Source organism: Thunnus thynnus, chromosome 10 (assembly GCF_963924715.1).
Source record: "Thunnus thynnus chromosome 10, fThuThy2.1, whole genome shotgun sequence".
NCBI lineage: Eukaryota > Metazoa > Chordata > Actinopteri > Scombriformes > Scombridae > Thunnus > Thunnus thynnus.
The window spans coordinates 8,226,121-8,251,320 of NC_089526.1; the positions used below are offsets into that span (position 1 = coordinate 8,226,121).

General features: G+C 41.2%; 1 protein-coding gene across 1 annotated transcript; it reads left to right on the forward strand.

Moving 5' to 3' along the window:
• Window positions 1–1,206: 1,206 nt before the first annotated feature.
• Window positions 1,207–24,234, forward strand: nr2f5 (nuclear receptor subfamily 2, group F, member 5). Its single transcript, XM_067600717.1, has 4 exons — window positions 1,207–2,440; window positions 13,886–14,166; window positions 16,211–16,457; window positions 22,023–24,234. Exons 1-4 carry the CDS (start codon window positions 2,074–2,076, stop codon window positions 22,340–22,342), a joined length of 1,215 nt encoding a protein of 404 aa, XP_067456818.1. The 5' UTR covers window positions 1,207–2,073; the 3' UTR covers window positions 22,343–24,234.
• The last annotated feature ends 966 nt before the right edge of the window (window positions 24,235–25,200 follow it).

The window sequence follows — 25,200 nt, forward strand, 5'->3', positions numbered from 1 at the left end:
GAGAAGTTTGGCACCTTTTGTTGTTGTTGACTTTGTGGAGCAGAGAGAGATGTTTCGCCACAAAATATGTGACCTTTTTTTGTAATTTTTAAATGTTTATTGTTCTGCACGGTTTTTTTGTTAGGTTTACTTTTGGTTTAGTTTAGGCTAAAAGTTTGAACGATAGACGTGGTAAAATGGGATTTTAATTAAACCGTTACGTAAGAAAACATCAGTAACACGCACTGGACAGCTGACTCAAGATTGATTACAAGGCAGTGCTACATGGTGAATAAAATGGTTGGTAAAATGTGACCTTCAGTCTTTGCAAAGAGGACAAAACAATAAATAAGAAATAACATTTTCATAAAAAACATGAGTCGTTATTTAATGTCTAAACTGGTGCTTCTTTTCCTAGAATCAGTTCAGGCCTACACACATAATTTCTTGCATCTTAAAGATCCTCCCACATATGTTTTAAGACATATAAACAGACTCTGCTTTTAATAACGTGTGTCTAAAATGTTTTTTTTTTCCATTATAAAATCTCAGTTACTCAATAAAACATTCTTACATATTCTACTTCTTTCTCATTGAAAACGCAGAGTCTATAAATATGCAAATATTGTTCATTTCAAAAGTTGCGTGTACTTTACATACATCATCCTTCAGAGTGGAGGTCAAACATCCAAGTGGAGTAACAATAAGCACAACACTTTTTTTCTTTTTGAGCGCAGTAGGACTTTAAATCCCCTCAATCCTCCTCATGAAGATTTACATGAGAACTTAAAAGATATCAAGTCAATTTAAAAGATAAACCTGAAAGTGTATGTTTACATATCTCTACCGAATATGCAACACACGTTCAACACAATTTAACTCTGTGAAGCTACTCTTTTACTATATATTAACCGCAGTTTTATCATGTCTGGACGCGCAAGATTTGATTTTCAATGGGACACTAATGTAGCCTACTTTTAAGTATCACAACAACCGCTCCTGTCAGTCAAACCCATCCTAATCGACCGCCGTCCAATCAGAGAGCTGCTTACTTTTTACCAGACTTTTGGGGCCAATCGCGACCGGCCCTTTATCTCCCACCGCTCCCGCTGAGGGGAGGGGATGTGACCTTATTTGGCAGTTATGACCGTATATGGAGCGCCGCCAGGGGGGGCAGCTGTACGAGGAAGACTGCTAGTGACACTTTCCCCAAATTGTAGCTTTGACTCCGAAAGACTGGACAGACAGTAGAAGGGTGAAGCGATACACTCGAGCGCCAAAGAGCGTCCTGCGCGTAAACTGTCTCTGCTTCAGCTCGCCTACACGGACGATCATTCAAAACAGCTCCGAGGATATTTAGGTTGTGTGCTGGGTAAATAAATATAAATATCGGAGCGCACACTGACGTCGCTTTCCAAAACCTCACCGCGGCGCGCAAGAACAAGAGGATTGCCTACTCCTCGGGACTGCGCTTTATATCGTTTCCAAGAGCTTGATGGGACTAAATAAACCATTCACCGAAGAACGTGAAATGTGGTCAGTATTAAATCGATCTTGTCATTCAAGAGGCTGAATTTATCTTGATTTTTCCACATTTTCAGTATTGAGCGTGGTGTAGACTGGAGCGACCTGCTTAGAGGCGAAATATTGTTGTCTGTTATTTTCAGCGTTATTTACCCTCTTACAAATTCTAGAGGCAAGCAAATAGTCAGACAACATTTGATTTTTCCAGTCTACACGCTGTCGCATTGGACTGACTTTTCCAAGAGGTCTCACTCTGAAGAACAACGTGTTTATGGATTGCTGCGCAGCAAGGAGCACCGGGAGTTGTAGGCTACGCTCTAATTCATCGATCATGATGATTCCTCGCTGTTGCTGTAAACTTTGATAGATGTTTACAGAAAGAACTCAGTAATATAGAAAAAAACGGTTTAAATATAAGCTCAGAGAAGCTTAGATTGACCTCTGGAGGAAGTGGGAAGCGCCTCTTCGCCCTCCCTTGTTTTTTTCTCCCCAAGACGTCAGGACGGATCCCTATCACTCTCTGACTCTCCTTCTGTGATTTAAACAAAGACCAAAGTGTTTGGGGATAGCATGGCAATGGTAGTAAACCAGTGGCCAGAGAACATTTCTGCAGATCCGGGGTCCCAGCTCCAGATTTGCGGACAGGAGCCCGGCGGGGCACCGGGGACTCCCAACGGTTCCACCCCGGGGAACGACACACTTTCCGGGGACAAGATCCCCAATGTGGACTGCATGGTGTGCGGGGACAAGTCCAGTGGAAAGCATTACGGTCAGTTCACCTGCGAGGGATGCAAAAGCTTCTTTAAGCGCTCAGTGAGGCGGAACCTCACTTACACCTGCCGGGGGAACCGAGACTGTCCCATCGACCAGCACCACCGGAACCAGTGTCAGTACTGCCGACTGAAGAAGTGCCTCAAAGTCGGTATGAGGAGAGAAGGTAAGGCCGGGACTGTCCTCTGTTGGTGTGTGATGGATGTCAATGTGAGCAAGTGGCACCAGATACATTTGTTTACAAAATGTGTTGCTGTGCGTAAAGTTGTGCGTAATGTCGTTCACTGTAAAATATCAATCAAAAACACCAACTGTAAAAGATTTTACAGTTTTAAAACAAGTGCCTCTAAACATTTGCTGATGTTCTTGTTTTCAGTGTAGTTCTACTTGGTTCATTAATTTAAAAAAACAAAACAAAACAACATCTTTGCAACAAAGAGTGAAGCAGATTGTGACAAGAAAACATAATTTAAGAAAAATCTGGACATAAACTGGTTTGGATTGAAGAGTATATTTCACCACATGGACAGATTTCCTCCACTACTACATTTCAAGACGAAACGCAATACTCTTTCACTTTGACATGTGAGATGACGGATTACAAACTACCAACGACAAAAGCCCCAATGAGATATTTTGTGCGTGAACCTCTGTGTCATGTAGTGAAATGCCTGTTGATCTGTGCGTCTATATTTAACCTTTCTACCAGCCACTGTTGTTATGGGTAAATAATCAGTCACCACCTGCGGTACCACAATGCTTATTTCACATTCATTTACCAAATCTAAACCGTTCATCCCGTTGCTGCTCTGCAAAATCCCTCTTTTGTAGTTCAGTTTTAATTATGCTGTTTGCTCACCGACACCCAGAGCCGCTATAAGAGGATGCCGCTACATTTGTTGTATTGTGTTGGATTAACAACGGGTCAGTTAGTGCCAAAGAGGAGCAGTGGAAACGTGTTGGTGAAGAGGAGCGCTTCCTTATTAATCATCATTCAGCAACGACACCCCGGTCATTAGAGATGCGATGGTACATAGTTTCTAATGTGAACCAAATGAACCCAAAATATTGTTTTCCTAAGTATTGTTTTGACAGCGTGACTAATGGGTTACATTTTTTTGTTGTTTTGGTTTATGTGAGTTGGCTTGGATTACTGAACTCCAACCATCAAGACATAAATTTAGAGGTGACAGTTTATAGGATCAAAGGCAGTATGGGGAGCTTGTGTCTACATGATTTTTGGTATAATCTCTTCAAAAAATTGATAAAAATGCCAAGAGCAGCAGCATGTACTCCACAAACTATGCTCACACCTTTCTGAACAGAGAACAGGTGAGCCACATGCAAAAAGGCTTTAACTGTCTCGTGGGAGCAAATAAAAGTGCAACTTTTCACCAAATTATGACCTTAGATGTCACCAAAAGTCTGAATCTTTAATGATGTCACACTTCGCCCCTTTTATTTTCCCTCTCAGAGGACGGATTAGGGGTCAGCAGCAGCATCCCTGCTCAAGGACACCTCGGCAGGGGGACACTGAAGGACAGACAGTGACTCCACAACGGCCCAGCCGTCCTTTGTTCTCTGCCTGAGCCAAACTACTATAAATGCAGAGATGGTGGAAATACCCGTCCTTAGAGCCTGAGATGAGATGATCCCTCAAGGGTTCCCGCTAGCGCACCGCTATGCCTCTCTCTCTCACTGTGTGTGTGTGTGTGTGTGTGTGTGTGCGCGTGTATGAATGTGTGCGCATTGTACACACAGTCTTACCTCATGTAAAATACCCGCAAGCCACACCAACTCGGTCATGCTCCTTTCCGACTGAATGAACCCGAGGAAATCGCCTGACGCGCTGCAGCGTGTTTACTGCAAAAAAAATCCATCTGATAAAGTTTGGTAGTGAGACTTAAAATTAAAGTTTGAATTTTAGCGTTTGAACAGGTGAAAAGATGTCAACAGAGGAGAAAACATTCGAATCAACTCATCTCAGTTGTCTTTTTTTTTTTTTTTTTTGGAGGTAAATCAACACTACGTTGAAATGAAATTCCTGAAAAGTTAATTTGCATGCACCGCCAGTGGTAAATCATTTAACTTCTTAAAACTAAAACTAATTAAAGTAAATGCTTTATTTAAATTGACTTTTTTTTTGCAGTGCCAAGCTGACAGCTCTGAGACGTTAGAAAGCTTATAGTCCTGAAGGATTGCGTCAGAAGGAATTAGTTTTTGCCATTTAGATGACATAACATCATGATGTTGTGCATATAGGCTGTAAACTAGTCTACAAAGCAAAAAAGATTCTTTTTTACAAGTAATTTGTCTATTGACATCAAGTTAAATTGCTTACTTTTCCTTTCAACTCAATTTCAGTTAATTCCAAAAGTTTTTTTAAAAGTGAGTGGCTCGTTAAAATAAGGCCAAATAACAGGGAGGTAGAAAATTCTTAAATTTGAGTTGAAAAGATGGTAAATTATCTCCAGAATATTTTAAGAAAAATGAAGGTTTTAAGAGTCGTCATGTGATGACTACCTGATATAAACAGTGTTTTTGCAGCGCTGGCTTAGAGTTCTGCGCAAAACGCTTAAATGTGGAGCAGGACAATTTACATTGGTTGAGCTCATCTGTTAGTGCATGTGAGGTCAGCGGGATTAAACGGTGTCCTTAAATCCTCTTTGTCGACTGACTCCTGTTTATCAGTGATCATTTGTCTACTTAGGGACATTTTTTTGTTGTTGTTGAGACACATGCACTGTCTTGCTGCAACTTCAGACGTTGGATCAGTAGATCTGAAAATCAGAATTAAAAATGAGAAATGTCATAAGTAGTGAGCTGAAAGTCATCATTTTAGCATGAATAATATGTATTATGACTTGTTTCAAATTTAATTAATCACAGTTGATGTTTTGAAGTGGTAAAAAAAACAAGGCAGATGCTGTAAACTCTCTACAAGGACATATTTGTCTTATTTTATTTTTAAAATACATCCTGGCATCTTTATTTTATCCTAACATCTACAATAAATTAAACTCTCCTGCATCCTAGAATTCAGAAATTGAGGGTGTCAACCAAAAAAGCAGCAGGACTGTTAAAGCACACAACTGCTATCATTGTCCCCAGAGGTCATACATAAGTCATATTTCCTCTACATTGTTCAACAGGTTCACCTAAGGTTGTCAAGGGGACACGATGTTTGTTCTCAGTTACGATCCAGGTGAAATATGCGTTTGATGTTCCCTCGATACGTCTTCAAAAGTTTTAAGATAGTGAGAATAAGTGAAAATGCAAGTCATTTAGCGAAAAGAGTTTGTCATGTTTTGGCATTTAGAAACCTTTTTACATGTTCCAGCACTGCATAGAGGTCATAAGGTAATTCACATCCTGACAGAGTAAGAACAAAACCTGAGGGAAAGTCCTGGAAGATGGAACAACTTATTTTATTATGATTATTTGTAAGTGTTGACGGGTTTTGTTCACAGATGAGGGGTATAAACCTGTCAGGCTGTGTGAAGATTATGTTTTTGGATAACTGAGCCTTTGCTGTTGATAACCTCAGTTTGCATCATCTGATCTATAACTCCATCATTTCCTCATCGATAAAATTAGCGAGATAAAGTTTGGTTTCGGTTATAAAAAATTTCAGCATCCTTCAATATCACTAACACTGCTGCAGGACTTTTCTGTTACGACTAAATTAATAATCTCCTGCCTGTGAAGACATGCTAAAAGTTTCATGAGTGGACCGCTTCAGGTTTAGAGGATTTTCGCTTTCAACTGTGTGTTTCTTTTTGTTTCCAAAGGGGACGTTTGACCTCTTTCGGTAGACTGCTGTGTAGGACATAATATCATTTGTTGGAGACTTTTATCCGGAGCACCTTTCAGCACCGTGACAGTAAACATTTCTGCGCCAGCCTCAGTGGGAATCAAACCCTTAAAACCTTGGCAGCGTTAGTGTCATTGTCTAACCACGCAGCTACACAAAAAACCTCCACTTGTTTCTCTGTCAGTGTAGTTTCTAGACTGAATAGGAAGCGGAGCGGCAAAGAGAATCGGCCTGACAGTTCCTTTGAACTGGAGTGAATGTTTTAATTTTGAAACACCCCACAAGGACGAGCTACCGACTTCACTGAGAACACAAAGACGTGTGGTAGTTTACTGCTGATTAATGCATGCATCCATGACGATAATGTCTGTTGTGAACGTCTTGAATCTGACGCCTGGGCAGCTGTGTGCACGTCACACACACACACACACACACACACACACACACACAGACACGCTAGTAGAGTTAATAGAGTGCACTGGAAATAAATTGTCTGAACAACCATTTGTAGCACAGGAATCTGTAATACCCAAACACTAACATGCACAGCGGGATGTGCTGCTTCCTCCTCTGACCCATATTGCACTCCGACAAAACAGCAGCGGAAAATATAGGTCAACCAAAACTAAAACATTAATAACAGAAAGGCTCAAGTCATAGTCCAAATGTGTGAACTGGCTGGGGCCTCACCAGTGGGTAAATACCCCACAGGAGCACTAAAAGTGTAACAGACAGTGTATTGACTAATCCATACTCCACAGTGGGCTTGTAACAGCGGGCAATTTAACACCAAAAAACTGCAGTCTGGTCCCCTTTGGCTCTGAAATCCTTCGCTTATCCCAGTAATTTAACTATTGACAAATTCAAATACTTAACCCTTGTCACCACACTAGCAGGCTAAGTCATTATCAGAGGCCTCTTAGATGGAAATGGCTCCCATTGACATATCGCTCAGTGCTACCCAGCCTCCATTAATGTAATACATCGGAGCCCGTGAGTTATCCTCAAGGCTAACTTGAATATTGCAGAAAGGCATGTGGGTGAATAGATGAACGATGCTGATTTTAATGCGTTTAGACACATCAAGGTGAGGAGGCTGTACAACATATAATGACCTCCTCCCTATAAAGACATTTTTAATGCTTTTTTTTCCCCCTGCACATCCTACATCAGGGAATGTAAATGTGACCTTCAGATGCATTCAGTCAACCCCTCTTAACATACCAACTCTGGAGTGTTTTGCTTGTGACTTTAAGTAGCTCAACCTGTTTTTGTGTGTCACTCGGGTCACTTGTAAGAACATACAGAGTTGACACAGAGGTACAGAATTTGTCAGTCACTGTCAGGAACATTTAACCCCATGTGTCTTTCCTCCACTCCAGCACTGTGGGGAGTCCAGGCACATGTATATTTTAGGCATTTAGCTGATGATCTTATCCATGCTCACTCATTGGAAATGTAGTAGTGCAGAAGGAAAATGAGCACAAGAAGACACAAAGCACTCATAACAGCTGCAACAAACTTTTCTTGTTTGTCCCCATTTGGAATCAAGCAAAAAAAAAGTATAAAATTTTGTATTTACATTTTGATAAAGATGGAATATTGGCCAGTCGTTTCCTCCACGTCTGATATTACGGACTTTCCTCCTTGACCACACGAATCATTAAAGAGTCACCGAAATTCCCCCACTTTCCCACTTAACCCCTGGTGGTATTTAGCCACGCAGATACTGTTGTTTTGGTTTAATTTGTTCAAGTCTGGAGGTCTGCCATTGACATTCCTGCTCTTGCCTCAAGACAATAGAAACTATGTGCATGGCTAGATAACACTAGGTGTACTCGGAAAATATGTTATTATTTTGCCAAAAAGAATTCATTGTTTCACCCCAGAATTTTGTTCCTGTCTGGTGGAAAAGCTGCTGAAATAGCATGATATGAAGCTAAAACATTTAATCATAGTACGGACCAATGATGTGTCATGAATAGTCTATTAATATGTCGTGTAGTAACATTGTTGTAACATCATTTTACATGTTTTATATCTAAACATCAGGAGGTCCCAGGCAGTTGCCCACCTTGCCTAATGGTAAAGTCCGCCCCTGCATGCACGTTGGTTTGCAGCTGTATGGTTTGATTCTAAAAAAAAGGCATTTTGCAGCTGACTTTTTCAAGAGGAATTTTTCTACACTTTGAACACCAGAAACAAAAATCCATTCACCTCTTCTGTATCAGCATGGCAGCAGAAGTCTCAGTCGCAGATACCTCATAATCTCAAACAAAATGAAACCAAAACTAAAGGCATGACCGGCTACCACTGGGGATAAATGGGAAGACATGTTTTGGGTGAACTGTTCCTTTAAATAATATTAAGTAAAGTTGTCTTTGTGTGTACTGTGTGATGATAATACTAGTTGAAGAAATAGAAGAGAGCCAGGCAATGATCTGTTTAAAAACATATGTACATGCAGCTTGATGCAGACGTGTCTTCTCCAAAAGCTAATCTCACAGGAATGACATGAAGTTAGTGGTGGGTGGGTGGGTGGGAGGGGGGGGGGGGGGGGGCTGTAAGTGTAAATAAGGATAAATAAAGGATAAATAAATAAGGATAGCGTGAATCAGAGTCACTGAGTACAGGGTGAATTTGGTTTACTAATTAATTCAGGAACTGCCTCATCAAAGAGAGACTGAGGCAACAGCATCCACACAGCAAAAGCTATCAAACTTCCTCACACAATGCTGCTTCCTCCTCCTCCTCCTCCTCCTCCTCTTCTGCCCTCCATGTCTCTGTCTCTCTCTGTCTGTGTCACTGTTTTCCTTCCCTGCTCCTGCACTGCCTCCGGTTTTCTGCGCTCTTGTTCTGTTGTGTCTTTCACGTTCGCTGCATACCTCCACTCTTTCATGTTCGGCACACAACTGGGGATGGAGTCGGTCCTCGTTCGGTGTGCAGATGGTTTGTTCTCAATTCTCTCTCAGTAGATGAGAAGAAAGAGTGTTTTAAGTTTGTCATGCGCGACACTTTTATATGAACAAATATCCATTTTGATACGCTCTGTCTCTCTGACTGATTTACACACACACAATATTAATTCAATGCATACAGAGTTTAGGAAGGCCTGCAATACCCCTCAATGGTACTCAACAATTTGCAGCAGCCTTGAAATTTTAAGTGTCAATATTTTTCTATGAACAATGGATCACATGGCTACAAGAAATCTGAAAGGTGCCACTCGTAGTGACAAACTTACAGATGATTATCAGCTGAATGCAGTTCCCCTGAACTCTATGGAGCTTCATTATCGACTTGAAGGTCATTGTTTTGGTTTTCTGGCTGCAACTTTATTGTTTCGGTTCAGTGACGCGGCTCTCGTAGCGTCGTTTTTGGCTGCAGCAGGCGCTAAAAACCGATAAGACGCTACTTTCCCAGCACCAAACAACAGAAAGACAAAGTTAGCGACTAGCTGATGAACATAGTCGAGCATATAGCAGCCAAAGAGCAAGATTACAAGTTAGTGGAGACCAAAACCAGACGTAGAAGGAGAGAATATCAGCATAACGTTCATCAGGTGAACAGAAACATGACTCCAAATAAATGCTAATGTTGCTCCATATCTGCTGGATGTGTAAATAGGCAAGTGTTTGCTAAAAAGGTGATAATATGTCAGAGTTGTGTTTACAGCTTTTTTTCCGCTGCCCCTGAGTGGCCCAAAAAAAAATGCACAACTGCACTATTATTCACTCACTTTACAACAGTATAAAGATGTATCGTGAGAATTTTCAGGTTTTTTTTCTGGCAGCAGAAAATGTTTCTGTAGAATAAGTAGAAAAATAACTAGAGGCTGTTCTTGCACAACAGCACACAGTGGGACAAATACTGTGGACCATGGACTCTCAGTCCGCAGTATCTGTACATGTTATATCCATTTCATAGAAAAAAAGTACAAAACCATTAGCTAAATAATTAAAGCTTATAAAATAATAAAAACATAAGATTTTAAGGTGTCATGGCAATTTCCTTGTTATTCAACAAAAGCAAAGAACTTTTTTTCCATTAAGTAACATCACTGTCGTCTCTGTCTGCCAGTCTCTTTATCTCTAACTCTCTCCTGGTTTACACATTAGCTCCTCTCTCTCCTATCTCACTCTCTTTGGAGCATTGCCCTGCCGCAGAGCAGTGACCTGCAGGTTAAGGTTCAGGGCCAAAATAAAACTGAGCCACATGGATATTACCTCGGTGTCACATCACACGCTGACCTCTGAGTTAGATCACGCTCATGTATACATCTACAGTATATGCACACACACACACATATATAGAGACACTGGCAGAACACGATATCTCTCCTTTACCTCCCAAATGTCTTTTCAGCAGATGAGACTTTTAGCTTTTTAGCTCGACAGTGTGTTTGATGGCTGCAGATTTTTCTAATCTTGTAAATGTCCCTCATACACACACACACACACACATACACACACACACACACATGCAGTTGAGCTGTGGCACTATTTGACATGGACACACATCAGACGCAGGTTCATGTGAGGTAACGTGTTTATTTTTCGTTCGCCAGTGGAAGCTTTAGAAATGGAAAAGCTACTTATTAAACGCAACTATTAGACTGAGCCGAATCTATAATGCGTCTGTGTCGCCCCGGCACTGTGACCTTTTAGTCCAAATGTTGATAGGCCTTAATTGTATTTAGCTGCTGTAATTCCACTAACAGTCTGACCCAGAGGCTAATCCAGGGCAGCCAGGCAGCGAACCATGCACTCTGCCAGCTGCCATTTGCTGAAGTGGCATTTTAAAAGTCGCAGCTGAAATCTCCCATGGTACCTCTGTCTGCATGCTCTTTCCTCCTCTCCCACTTTCCCGTGCCCTAATTTCATGTCCCAGCTACATGAGATGCTATTTAGTTTTTTTGTTGTTGTGCTTTTTATGCCCTCAGTTGGGTATCAGAATATATATAAGAATATTTTTTGTATATCTTTTATATATAATATCTTAAATAAAGTTTTCTAGCTTTTTTTTTTACCGTATTGTCAGATGACGCGCTCAGTCAATTACATTAAACTAAGGCACAGTGTACCAATTAAAAAGCAGGAAGCAGATTATGGCAGACACCCAAATCTGACTTTATGCTCTCATCCCCCTTTTATTCTCCATCTCTCTGTCTCTGACCCTGGTTTCCTTTTTTTCTCTTATCCTCAGGCATCTGTTTGCTTTCTCTCTCTGTCTCTCTCTTCCTCTCTCTCTCTCTCTCTTCCTCTCCCTCTCTCTGTCTGTCTGTCTAATCTAATCTCATTTCTGTCTCTCTCACTCTCTCCCTCGCTGCCCTCCTTTACGTCAAGATACTGCGTCTCTCTGTCTCTACACTTGTCTCTCTTTCTCTATTCCTTTGGACCTTTCCATAATCACCCCTCTCTCCTTCTCTGTCTCTCCGTTTCTGTCTCTCTGTTCGTCAGTCTCGTCAGCCAGCTGTAGGCGAGGAAAAACAGAGAGCGATGTGTCTCAGTCAGACGTACTCAAGTGCTCTGCCTCTCAGCCACGAGTGACCCCCACAATGAGGCTTTTGAAAAGTCAAGTGGATCAAGTAGATTTGCCACCATCTGCAGGATTAACCACTAATCAATATGAGAGCAGATTAATAACCGTGAATTCACAAAATCAGAGACATGACAAGCAGCGGGGTCCCAACAGGTCGTGGAATTTGTGCAATGTTATTGGATCTTAATGAATTTGATTAATTCCACATTGAAGTCAGGGTCAATGTGTTTTACAACTTGCTCAATGCATTAGTAAGACGCCCAAAAATAGTTTTTGGTGAGCTAAAATACATTAACAAGCCAGGACAGGATGACAGTTTTAGGTCATGGCAGTGCTCTGACTTAGATATGGACAGTCAGGGAAGTCTTTCACAAGCCTGCATTACAATAACATTACTGACTGGCAGCAAGAGCACTGTATGATTTAGCAGTCTTTCACATCACACTCAAGGCAAACCTCCGAGTGCTGTGACTGAAAACATATTTGGCCAGATAATCTTTGTGGAAATTGTGACGCCTTGTTCCTCGGACCACTTTCACCCCTGCTCCTCAAAGCTGTGTTTTATTCCCCTTCGTTTGTGAAAATCCCACAGAAAAGACAGACACGTGTGGCTAATCTGACAGCCGTTCTCTGCAAAGCAAGACAAGAGCTGTTGGAGAAGGACAAGGAATGTCCCATTGTGCAACCTTGTCTTTGTGACAGGCAACACCTCTGAGCTCAGCCCAGCGAGACTGCGCTGTTTGCCAAAGGAGACTACATTCTTTTCCGGGAACACGGGTTGACACAAGTTCACAGGGAAAACTAGTATTTTGAGGTCAACACCTTTTGTGCAGAGGTGGGTTTTTTTTTTTTTTTTTTCTGCGCAGAGGACAGGCTAGAATTAAAGGCATTTTTTTATAACACTCTTGAGTGATCTGACCTCTCGTTTCTCAGACGCACCGTGGTACGTTCAATTGACACAGCTGCTGTGTCTGAGGTGACAGGTGATGCGGAGTTGAAAAGCATTTTCCAAACCCCTCCTCCTCCCTTTTCTTTCACCCCTCTCTCCACCTCTTACCTCCACCTGTCTCTTTATGTAAACCACCGCTCTCTATCTGAAGCCTCATCTCAGGCTATATTCAAACATATTGAACTGTGCACCTTTTTTTTTTCTTCTCTTTACCTCTCCCCTCTCTCTCTCTCTCTGCTCTCAATCTCCCTTTTCTCAACTTATCAGCTCTCACTCTCTCCTTCTCCACCTTATCTCGCCATTTCACCCTTTTACCTCATTTTTTTTCCTCACGTGGCCCCCCCTTTGCATTTTCATTGCCTCTCTTGCCTTTCTCTCTCCCCTGTCCCCCCTTCTCTCTCTCTCTCTCTCTCTCTCTCTCTGTGTAATAGTAGATGGAGTTATTAGTCAGACAGTGGGGATGACTGAACAGGTGTTTTCCAAATGGGCCTTTGAGCACTCGCCGCATCATCATCGCTTTGCACAGAGGGTTGTGTGTGTGTGTGTGTGTGTGCTTGTGTGTGTGTGTGCTTGTGTGTGTGTGTGTGTGTGTGTGTGTGTGTGTGTGTGTGTACAAGAGCATGGCCTCTGTGTGCCCTTTTCGCCTCAGGCTGAGCCATTTGCCAGCAGAGGGAGGAGGGGAGATGTTACCGTATGTATTCATGTGTGGAATGCCTATGTGTCTATGCATATGTGGGCGCATAACATATGTAGGTGTGAAGAAGTGTTATATCTTTACCAGCTGCTGCTTGTCATTACTCATTGATGCACAACAGCAGTGGAGAATGGCCTTGGCCTGGCCACTTTCCACTGCTCCACTGAAAAGACAAGCGCTGACAAATTTAGGAGTCACAGAAATGTTCTTGTCTCTACACTTTTCACCCCTTCGCCCCCATTCTGCAGCCCACCCACCCGACACATTTGACATGCCCAATTTGCTTCTTTCTTTTCTGTCTTCGTCTCCTCTTCCTTTCTATTCCTCCTGCAGGCTTTCTCTTTTCATGCATGCCGTGCAGGGACCATTTGGATTTGGACCAGGTTTAGGTGTATTGCATAATGTTACAGCAGGCCTCATAAATCATAAGTTTAATAGCAACCTAGTGACAGAAATTTACTGTCTGTTAAAAGTTATCAGCTGGAGTGAGATGAAGACATGTGCGAAGAAAAGAAAAAGACAGAAACACCGGGAAATGTCACAAATTCATGAATTAAAGATTCAAATTTATGCAGCTGAATTCTGACCCTCACCCTGTCTTGTTTTCAATCAGCTGTACAACGAGGACGTACATCAAACTCCCAGAGCAGCCCAGGACAGTACCTGACCAATGGCACCGACCCGTACAACGGCCAGCCCTACCTATCCGGCTTCATTTCTCTGCTGCTGCGTGCAGAGCCTTACCCCACGTCTCGCTACGGGGCCCAGTGCATGCAGGGAAACAACCTGATGGGCATCGAGAACATCTGCGAGCTGGCGGCCAGGCTTCTGTTCAGCGCTGTTGAGTGGGCAAAGAACATCCCTTTCTTCCCTGATCTGCAGCTCATGGATCAGGTGAGTCTTTGCCACTTTGATGCACAACTAGAATTTACATTACACTTAGAAAATACCCAACCGGCAACTCTTTAATAAAGGATGCAAAGAAAAAATAAAGAGACAGGGGATTTGTATAGAAACTTAAACAGCAAACAATATTATGTGCCATTATGAAATTCTAACATCAATCCAAAAACAGCACATTATATGCACATGAGCTGCACATAAATGTAATGAATAAATACATAACTGTATTATCTCACTCTTCAGCCCTAAGTCTACTTTTATAGGAAATGTAGGGGCAGGAAACTAAACATGAGGGCATAAGAAACAAGTCTTCAGCCACACTAGCAGCTCACTGGAGCTGTACTGACAGCATTGCTTTGAGCTAAATGCTAACATCAGCATGCTAGTACACTCAAAGTGACAATGCTAACATGCTAATATTTACCCTTTTCACCATCTTGGTTTAGCCTGTTAGCATGCTAATACTTACTACTTAACATGGTATTATACTTGCCATTAATTTTGCAAGTATTTAGTCATGAACCAAAGTATTGGAAAATTTTAAATTTAGACCCGACGACGCCAGATGAGACGTCTTTCATCCATCCCATATTTCAGTCTGTAAATGGTGGACTGACAGCCCAACGTTGCCACCCGTAGAGCGAGGCCGCTAGTATGGCTAAAAATAATTGTTTTAATTGCGCCACTGAATGAAAACCAAAGAATGAAATATTGTGGTTTTGTCAGCTATGATTTTTTTTTTTGCGATTTCACAACATTTCAGCCTCTGCTTAAGATCTTTAAATGATAATTTCTTCGCTGTCATGTAAAAAGGAATCAGTTGTGTTTACTGTAAGCAAAGATATATCTTTCTCTCTCAGTAAGTGCTTCAGTATTGCACCATTGGTTCTCTGCTTTGTATAAACCTACTCTTTCACGGGTCATGTTAGGTTGCATACCTCAATAGTTTCAACTTGTGACTGCTGTTCCTCACATATAACTTTTTAAGGCTATTCCCCTCGGCAGTTTACATAATTTTGCAGTTTTATAAAGTATGATGTCTAATTTTCACAGATGATTTGGAGCTTTTTCTATTGCAGTGGTGATTGCACAATTTATCTCATAGTGGACAAATAATGCTAACTGACGTTGAACTCCTTATGACCCTGTTTAGCTTTGCAATATGCTTTGACATCAGAGTTCAAATCCTTTTCCATGAAACGTTTACATTATTTTGTTAACACGTATTCAGATCAGTATGTTTCCAGTAAGCATATTAAAACATATTCATTTGCTTAACACAGGTAACACAGGTTGTCACATCCTCTTGTAATCTTTATGACCTTTAAAACTGATAATAAGTACTTCAATATATTGGCTCTTCCTTACAATCAATTTATGACAGTTACTGTATGTGCTCTCTGTTAGTTGTCTGCTGTGTGTTTGGTTTGTATAGCCTATGCTTCCTCCTTCCTGCAGATGAATTTGTGCATTCATTGAACCTCCTGTCCTGTTTGCATTTGCGGTAATCTCTGATAATGTGACCAAATGATGACCATCTCCATATGTGCTTTTGTTTATTGGATGTGCAAAGCATCTTGTGTCTTACACTTAGAAATAACATGTATGTGTTGCTATCAGATCACAGTTCATGTGACTCATGTCAATGCCAAGTATAAATGGAGTCTAAAGCCTTTTTGTAGAGGTCACTTAGAGAGTGCAAGCCTCTGCAAATGTTGAACATTTCTTCAGCTCCCTGTTTTTATTACTTACTTCATACATTTTGAAAACATAATTCCTTTCAGATTTAAATTTAAATTGATTTCAAACACACCTTTATCGTAACCACACCTGTCATATTTGGAGCAGATTCTTTTTATTCATATGTTAGCATTAAAAAACAACAATTGTCTCATAGTAAATATTCCAAATCTGCAAAAAAAAAGCAACTAAGTGTCATGGAAATCCAATTTTTTGAGGTTTCCTGCTGACAGATGGAGAAGAGTGAAAATAAATTCCTTCCTGTAATAACCGCTCCATTCTTCCTACATCCTAGGTGGCGCTGCTGCGCATGTCATGGAGCGAGCTCTTCGTCCTCAACGCTGCCCAGTGCTCCATGCCTCTTCATGTGGCCCCTCTGCTGGCGGCGGCCGGCCTGCATGCCTCGCCCATGTCAGCCGAACGCGTGGTGGCCTTCATGGACCACATCCGTGTCTTCCAGGAGCAGGTGGAGAAGCTGAAGGCCCTGCAGGTCGACACGGCTGAATATTCCTGCCTCAAGTCCATTGTGCTCTTCACATCTGGTGAGTTTTGAATGAAGCGTGTGTGTACAGGGGAGAAGAGAGCGGTTTATTCAAGTCACAGGGGAAACTGCGTGAGATTTCAATGGTGCCTTGTTTCCGTAAAGTAAAGTTGAAACAGGATGTTAGAGCAGGATATAACTGGGGGGTGGTGGCTCGAGAGCGGGTGATCGAAAGTTTAAAAAATTTTTGCACATTATCTTGAGCTGCTAGAAATTCATCACCCAAAAATGCGAGATCTAGTGGCTGATTGTTTGTACAGTTCTACTCATACCTGATTTGTATTCTGTTAAGCCAAAGCAAACTGATCCATGCTGTGTAAAAATGTTCTCTGTCTGGAGAGAAAGGCCACATTTTCATGTTTACTCAAAAACGTCTCATGGATTGGAACGTTAACAGATTGTATGGTAGATAAGTCAAGCAAAGTTTAATATGACAGACTGATATCACAACGAATCCTCAACCGGGCCAAAAAAAACAGGAAAAACTTGAATATTGGGGGAGAGACCAAAGGAGAGGAAATTCAGAGAGTGAATCCCGCCAGACAGCTGACAATGCAAATTGATGTTGCAGGGGAAAAATTAGTTACAAAACATGTAAACAGATGTAACAGTTCATGGTAAAATAAAGCTTAATAATAGTATCATTATAAGTCCAATTTTGGTATAATAAATTGAATACAAGTTAAAAAAAAAATCCTGTCCTTTCACTTGTTTTTTTTTTCCTCTACACAATCTCAGACTCACAAAGCCTTTCTCCTGTGAGTAACTTTTGCTAAGGCAGACAGGGAAACATTACAGTAGCAGGTGGGTGAGCCGACTTCCGTTGGCACAGGATCATTCTGTTAATTGGTTTATACATGTCAACAGGGACACTTAATCATAGCATATCAAAGCTCATGTAAACAGCTTAACCTAAATTAGAGAAACGGCCAAAAGGAGGCAGAACTCCTGCAGATAACAAATATTCCTTATTTATCAGGGTGAGATAGAGCCATTGAATGCAATAATAAATAATACATGTGAATGAATGCTATTTGGCTATTTTGTTGTTATCAAGTATCATTAGTATCTTTATTATATAATAACAATATGTTACTTGTATAGATATTAAGAACTCAAAAGGAAATTATAAATATTTCCTTACAGTATATTGCTGTTGCCATGTTGTACAAAGTTGTTGCTGTTACTAGGAGACATGAAAATACTCAGATCTATCCAGTAAGCTGTTTAAAAAAAGATTTAAGCTCAAAGCTAAATGATTAAAAATAAATAAAGAAAGAAAAAAACTAAATTAGATTCAGCGTGTTGGATTCTGTAACTGAAGCTCCTCTCAGACATTACCTCATTATTACTTTACTTACTTTTACGTCAAAATCATGACAGCAGTTTCACTTGATCAATTGGACCTCCAGCTGTAACGTCTCCATAACACTTTCAAAAGTCTGAACTAAATGATGTCAGATTAAAAGATTCAGCTGCACAGGGGAGAAATCAAACGCACATCATGTATTATGTTATTGAGAGAAAAAATGTATTACTCAATAATTATCTCCTTCACATAAGAAAATACTCCAATAAACCAGCTAACACCATAAATTAGCCAATTTAAAGTTGTCAACGTGGTTCTTCTCATGCCAGATCGGTGTTTAAAATTGTTTTTACCCCTTAAGGTGATTGAATCATCAATCTCCGTCTCTATATTTAATCATTCAAATAAGATCGAGACGGTTTTAGCTCAAAGAAACATTCCTTCCTTCTTTTGTGTTGAAATCCAGCTTACGGACACATGAAGCCAACATCAACTGTACTTAACCCACAACCTTTTCACCTCCACTGAGCCTGACCGAGATGTGACCTCTAACGCTGCAGCAGATATTGTCTCATTGGCTCCATATGTAAATGCTGCTGCTACAGTCTATGGTCCTCCCTCTAGTCAGTCATGGTCTCTGCCCTCCATGAATTTCACTGTAATTCGATCGCTCTCTCATAATAGGCTGTTATTGACCCTGTGAGGAGCTGCTCGTATCTCACTTAAATCACTTTTTCTTTTTTTTTTTTGCTGGACTTGATGATGAGCTTTTACCTGAAGCTTTTATCTTTATCTTTAGGTGCTTCTTTGCTAAACTGATTGCACTAGATATTGATGACTGAGTGTCTGACGCCCATGTAGTTCATTGTTCACAATGTTTTGTGAGAGACTGATAAAGAAAATAATTTCTTGATTAAATTTCTTGACTAAATTATAGCAAACAAACTGCAGTAAACTCATCAGATTAATTGATTAGTTGATAGACAGTAAATTTATTGGCAACTTTTTTGATAATCAACCAATTGTTTTACTCTTTTTTATATAATATCTTTGGTTTTTGACTGTTGATCAGACAAAACAAAGATATTTGAAGATGTCACCATGGTATCTAGGAAGTTAAAATAGGCATTTTATGAAGAAAAAGTAACTGATAATGAAAACAGTTATTAGTTGCAATTCTAACATAGACACACATATGCTATCTGGGTCCACCTATCCGTATGTTTATCTCCTCCTAACAAAAAGGAAGCCAAGCAGCCATGATCTGCTAAAATTGCCTGTGACAGAAAAGGTTGACATCGCCTGTAATCTTATATTTTCAGATGATGGTAATTTCTTAGCTGAATTATACCACTCTCTTCATCACTGGCTCAGTATATTACAAAGAAAAGGCTTTTACGCTTTCATAGATTTGTCTTTTGACAGCTGTTTGTATCCGATGCTCTTTACAAAACCAGGAGACTTGAGCCTCACGCTCTTATGCTGCTGCATTATGTTCTCCCCACTGAGCTACAGATAAGATTGAATCAAAATATAACAGCTTTACATTTTGGGGAAACCCATGTGATAGTTTTGATACTGCTTATACACAAACCCTGTTGAGGTTTATCCCAACAGTCGCTAGACTCCAGTGCCAGCCAAAATACTGTCACATCTGGGATACTTCACTGAGAGATCATGCCTTGTGACCCAAGGGGAAACGGATGGTGAAGAAGCTAACACTGAGATGTCTCTTGTCCTTGTTTTTTTTTTTTTTTATTGCATTCCCTCTTTTCTCTCTTGCACGGCTTGTCAGATTCATTCTGCATGTACCTAGCGTCTCTCCTCCGTGTATGTGGGTGGCTTTGGAGCCACCTCTGCCTTCTCTTCCTTGCTTTCATCAGCCATCTCTCCTTCATGATCCCATTTATTATTGAAACCAGTCATCCACCCCTCCTCCCTGAACGCTCCCAAAACCCAACCCCAAGCCCAGCCCAGGCCCCGGGACCCCTGCCCCCACTGCGGGAGTTGAATTATGTATGGTGGGTTTCAGTGAGACGAAGGATTCACCACAGCCCCGGCCATGACCTACATAACCCCTTTAGCCCTGAGCATCCCATGTGACTTCCTTGTATGCGGGCAGATGTACCCACTTGTACACACGTCACAAAAAAAACTGCACATCTTGCCAAAAGACTCCTGAAGACAATACATTTAGTCAAACGTGCAGATATTAACAGAAATTTGAATGTAATGGAGACAGACATGCACACACGCACACACTAAACTGACCCGTTAATAAACCTGACTCTTGCAGACCCGGTAGGATGAGCTAACAAGCTCAGACAAACACCAATCGTCTCTCACCTCCCTCTGGGTCCCCTCCCTCCTCTCCCCCTGTGAAGCCTAGTCCCATCAAGCCACATCAGAGAACGGGCATCTCAGTCCTGCCACCCTGATCCCTCACCCCCACTGACCTGGTGTGTGCCCAAGGACCAGACAAAAGAACAGGGCGGTTGGCGTGGAAGGGTGCCGCCAGAGCTGTCGCTTCGACACGCGAAGTGGTTTCAGTCGCACAGATCCCAATCAGGCAGTGACTGCCTTGTCACGCAGAACCCAAAATGGCGGCCTAACAAAAAAAAGCTGTCCAGCCCCCCAACCCCACCCCCCCCAAGAGGAGGGAAATACAGCCAAAGTGGGAGCAATTATTCATCCAGAATGATGAGAATAGTGGCCACTGGGGGCGGGGAGGGTTTGACACGCTCGATTAAAATATGAGGTAAATTAAATTTTTTTGTTGTGCGGAACTGAGGCCCAGCAGGGCAGGGTTTACTCAGGGGACAGATCAAAGTGTGAGATGACAAAGGGGACCTACGATGCAAGGTGACAGGTTAAAACCTACGGGCCAGTGCTTTTAGACTAAAAGAATGCGCTTGAGAAGAAATTGCCCTCATCGAAACCCTGTCCACCAAATGAGGGTTCATTCAGGGGGCAGAGTCAAAGAGCACTCCCAGTGAATGTACAGTATGTGGCAGAGTACAGTAGAATGTGTCTTTGTTTTGAGTTCACACATCTCTGACCTCCTTCACTAAATCCCCCGTGTTCTCTCCTGCACATAGAGGGTGCGAAAAGTATCGCACACAATGTTACACACTCTCGCAGTTGTGCGAGACTCTTGCCAAGGCGGGGGGATGGTAGGAGGGGAGGTGTGAGGAGGTGGAAGACAGAACATGACTTCCAGCTGAGGGGAAAAGGAACGCGGTACTGTGCTGTGAACACAGACCACAGGGGTGTAGTAGATATGTATCTCTGCAGTGACAACCTCGATTGCCTTTAGTTTGAGTAAAATTTCTCTGACTTAAGGAATTTGAAAGAAACAAAATAATAACTGTCAGCTCTTTATTACATTTTATTACCCCTCCGTGTCATCTTTGTCATTCTCCTTGTCATTTCTTTAAGTCAACTAAATTTTATTATATAATCAGGTCAAGACTTCAACTTTAGCCATCCACATTGAGTGTGCAGAACATACAATATTGAAATTTAGAGTTTGAGTTCATGCAACATCCAAGCCGCAATATCTAACTGGTTAAAAATTGTTCTTCATGCAAATCAGCCAAAGCAATCTCAATCTGATAACATCCCAGTACAACAGACATGACAGTCATGCATGACAAATGGGAAGCGCTTCTTGGATATGGCAGCGGTGTAACACAAAACAGGTGCTCTTGTTGCATGGGTAGGCGATCAATTTACCCCCTTAAACATCAAGGCGCATCGTAGCCACTTTAATAAAGGCATTTTAACTTTTGTACTTTGACGAAAACAGTGTGCAAAATTTGTTGTTTGTGCCATGTGGTGTGTCATAGAATAAGATTACTTATTCTACATCTAGGATGCTTCACAAGGCATTAATGGAAATATTAAGATTCCAACATTTTTTGGCCTCTCTCACCAAGTTCAACCGTGTCTGTTTTGTGCTCAGTGACCCTTGATTATTGACATTCCTGATCCCGGAGGTCTGTCTCTGGCCCCCTCTTACTGATCTCCTTTGGTTAATGTTCAACATCTAGATAATTCACTTTGTCAAATCACAGCAGGAATTTAAGGCACCATGATCACCTAATTTGACTCACTCAAAATAGTTTGACTCCAGCATTAACCTGTCTACCCCTCATCATCTGCACCTCCCCACAGAGTCCTTTTGGACACCATAATAAATACTTTTTTGATCCATTGATAAACTATAAATCTTTACATTCTCTTCCATCCCTCTAGATGCTATGGGGCTGTCAGACGTTGCCCACGTGGAGAGCATCCAGGAGAAGTCCCAGTGCGCTCTGGAGGAGTACGTAAGGAACCAGTACCCCAGCCAGCCAAACCGTTTCGGACGCCTCCTCCTCCGCCTGCCCTCACTGCGCATTGTCTCCTCTCCGGTCATTGAGCAGCTGTTTTTCGTGCGCCTGGTAGGCAAGACACCCATCGAGACACTGCTTCGTGACATGCTGCTCTCGGGCTCCAGCTACAATTGGCCTTACATGCCCACCGTGCAGCGTGAGCGGCCTATCTCCCTCCACTACAACGAGAACGGGCCCTGAGGTGGAGGGACAAGACGAAGGAGAAGCTGCGGGAGAAATTCAGGCTGAACATCCATCTGACTACTCATCTATTCATCCTTCCTTCCCTTCATTCTCTGCGTTCAACTTCTCAACTTTCCCAGAGGAAGCATCTCCCTCACCATTCCGCTCAAATACCCAGTCTGACGATGTAATACGTTATCGTCTCCGGTTACACAAGCCAGCCAAACATTCACCGTGGCCGATGCAGAGACTTGGTGGCCCGTTGCAGTCTACATTTGAGATGTGGCACGAGATGGACAGGTTGGTAGAACGGGTTATTGCGCAGTTCACCAGCAGGTCTGTTGGACTCACTTCAGATGTCAGTCTCAAACCCCGTGCAGGGGCAGCTAAGGACAAAACATTTACACCTTTACTGTCGGTGCTATGCCTACATTTACATAGGCTGTGTACAAGCATCCCAGTATGGCGAATACTGAGCAAGGGCTTTGCCAATAGGACTCTACAACCAAGAGCAAAGGGCCCGTTGTATATTTACCAATTTTTGAAAAGAAAACCAGAAGCCATTAAAAAAAAGACAAATGCCAAAATGTCTTGGACTTTTGCAGAGGACATGTTTTATTGTGTGTGTTTGTATTAGCACTGTTTATATGGAGAAAAACTCATGATTGTGTCCATATGTACAGCATATCATTGATTCATAGGCATCTATAGCATATTAGGGTTCAATGGGAAAAGCTCAGGTTCAAAGGGTGGGTAGAGAGACAGACATGCCAATATCAATATGAGAACAAAAAGACAAACCCAGCTAAATTTACACTTAACAGCAGACTGTGCCAAAGCGAAAAAAATGCATATTGTTTGGAATATTTTTGTGGTAGTGTTGGTGATGAAAAAATGTAATGTTTGGTTTGTCTATAATTTGACTATATAGGTCTCAGGGGAAGAGAAGGAATTTTAAAAAATACAAATAAAAGCTTAGGCACTTGCATTGTAAAGTAGTCAAAACCGACACTTATTCACTCCTTAAAATCACAGCACTGGTAGATTCTTGCTACCCTTACGCCATTCAATCGATCTACCTTTTTACTTATTCAAAAGGCCCATCATAACTCCTTACATAATGTTATCACAGGAGTGACACGATTCATCCCCATCATTGTTTTTTAGTTGTAATTGTCAAGAATGGACCTTTTGGACTTTGGGGTGGGAGGGGAGCATTTTACAAAACTAGCTGTACTTGCCTTAGAACAAAGATTTTGTCACTGAGCATTTATCTTATGACTGTGCCATAATCTCTTGTTACCTGTTATAACAGGTATTATGTCCTGTCAGGAGAGGAAATGAACTCACACAATGTAAAAATGATTGATGTGCACATTAAAGTCATAGAAATGTGATGCAAAATACAGAGATTTTTAATGCATCAATAGACAATGTCAAGAAAAACATCAGCACTTTCATTTTTTGGACCTCGCGCGAGTTCTTTTCCACTTCCTGATGATATTGTCATGTAGGGAAAACCCCCTCGACTCATGTCATTTGAGCTTATCGTACCGATACCGTAGAGAAATGTATCACTAACCTCTGAAAACCTCAGTCTATGTTACAATATTATCCCAGTTGGACTTATGACTGTGACTTAGCTTAGGACTGTTTTAAATTGTTTCGTTTTTTTTCTTCCCCTTGGTGGAAGCAAGTTTGATTTGACAACCTGTCTCACATTTCCAACATGGTACTGTGGTATCAAAATCAAGTATTGGTATTGGAAAAGCCATCTGGGACCTTAGAAAGCTGTCTGTTGATAAATGAATTCACAGAAAGTTTGAATGAGTTTGTTTTTATCCCCTCTACTTTTGTTTGGAAATATGGACTATCCATTAATTGAAATAAAATTCTGTTGTTCACAGTGAGTTTGTTCACAGTGAGTTTTCTGTTGTCTTTTACTGTCATATAATTAGAACTCATTGGGATTTTACACACAAAGTTCAGCTAACTCAACACGAGGAGTACAACTCAGCCTATGAAAACAGTCACAGTTCTGTGGCTATAGAGGGGCTGTCCAAAGTGTGACAAAGTAACCCTGATGATGTCATTGAGCCCAAGCCAAGTTATCCCTTGATGACATCATCTGGGTTATCTTCACCTGGGTTTGAGACTTTGAGAAGTTTGAACAGAAAGCCTGAGTTATAAACTGGACGGGTAGAGATTGAAAGAAGTCGCCATTTAAGAGGCAGGGAAGATCTAATGAAAAACACTATTGAGTTGCATTTTGGGAAATGTAGGATCCAATGTTTTTGGTGCTTCACCTATACCAGTGACTATCTGAGTCTCTGCTGTTTTGACCAATCAGTTATTTTATACAACATTAACATTTTTAAAATGTTTAAAATGAGTACTTTAGTGCAACTGTTTTAGAAATTATGTTTATATGCAACTAATTTTTAACAGCAAATACATTTTGAAGGAAATGTAATGCCACCTGAACTTAGTTTTCCTTTAACATAATGAAAACATTTTGTTAATTAACGTTGCAACAGCAAGTTGCAAAAATGTTAATATTGAACGTATGAGGGAAACGTATTTCTTTTTTTTCCCCCCACCTAAATATCCACTCTTGCGGTACAAGATCTGCTGGTTATAACTACAGCATCATTTAATTTTTAATATGGTATGTTTAGGCACTGGCAACGCATGGTTAAGGTTCAAGTCAAGTCAAATTTTACTTATATTATCCCAATATCATAAACAACATCCTCATCATGCAACATCCTCTAACCTTGGACCTTTGATTGGAATAAGAAAATAAACCCAAAAACCTCTTTAATGGGGAAAAAAAGTTTAAAAAGGTTAGGGAAAGATCATGGTCTTCAACATAG

Coding starts and splice junctions, on each gene's coding strand:
- nr2f5 (XM_067600717.1), top strand. CDS start 2,074: ATGGCAATGGTAGTAAACCAGTGGCCAGAGAACATTTCTGCAGATCCG. Junction 2,441..13,885: donor AGTCGGTATGAGGAGAGAAG/GTAAGGCCGGGA, acceptor GTTTTCAATCAG/CTGTACAACGAGGACGTACA. Junction 14,167..16,210: donor ATCTGCAGCTCATGGATCAG/GTGAGTCTTTGC, acceptor CCTACATCCTAG/GTGGCGCTGCTGCGCATGTC.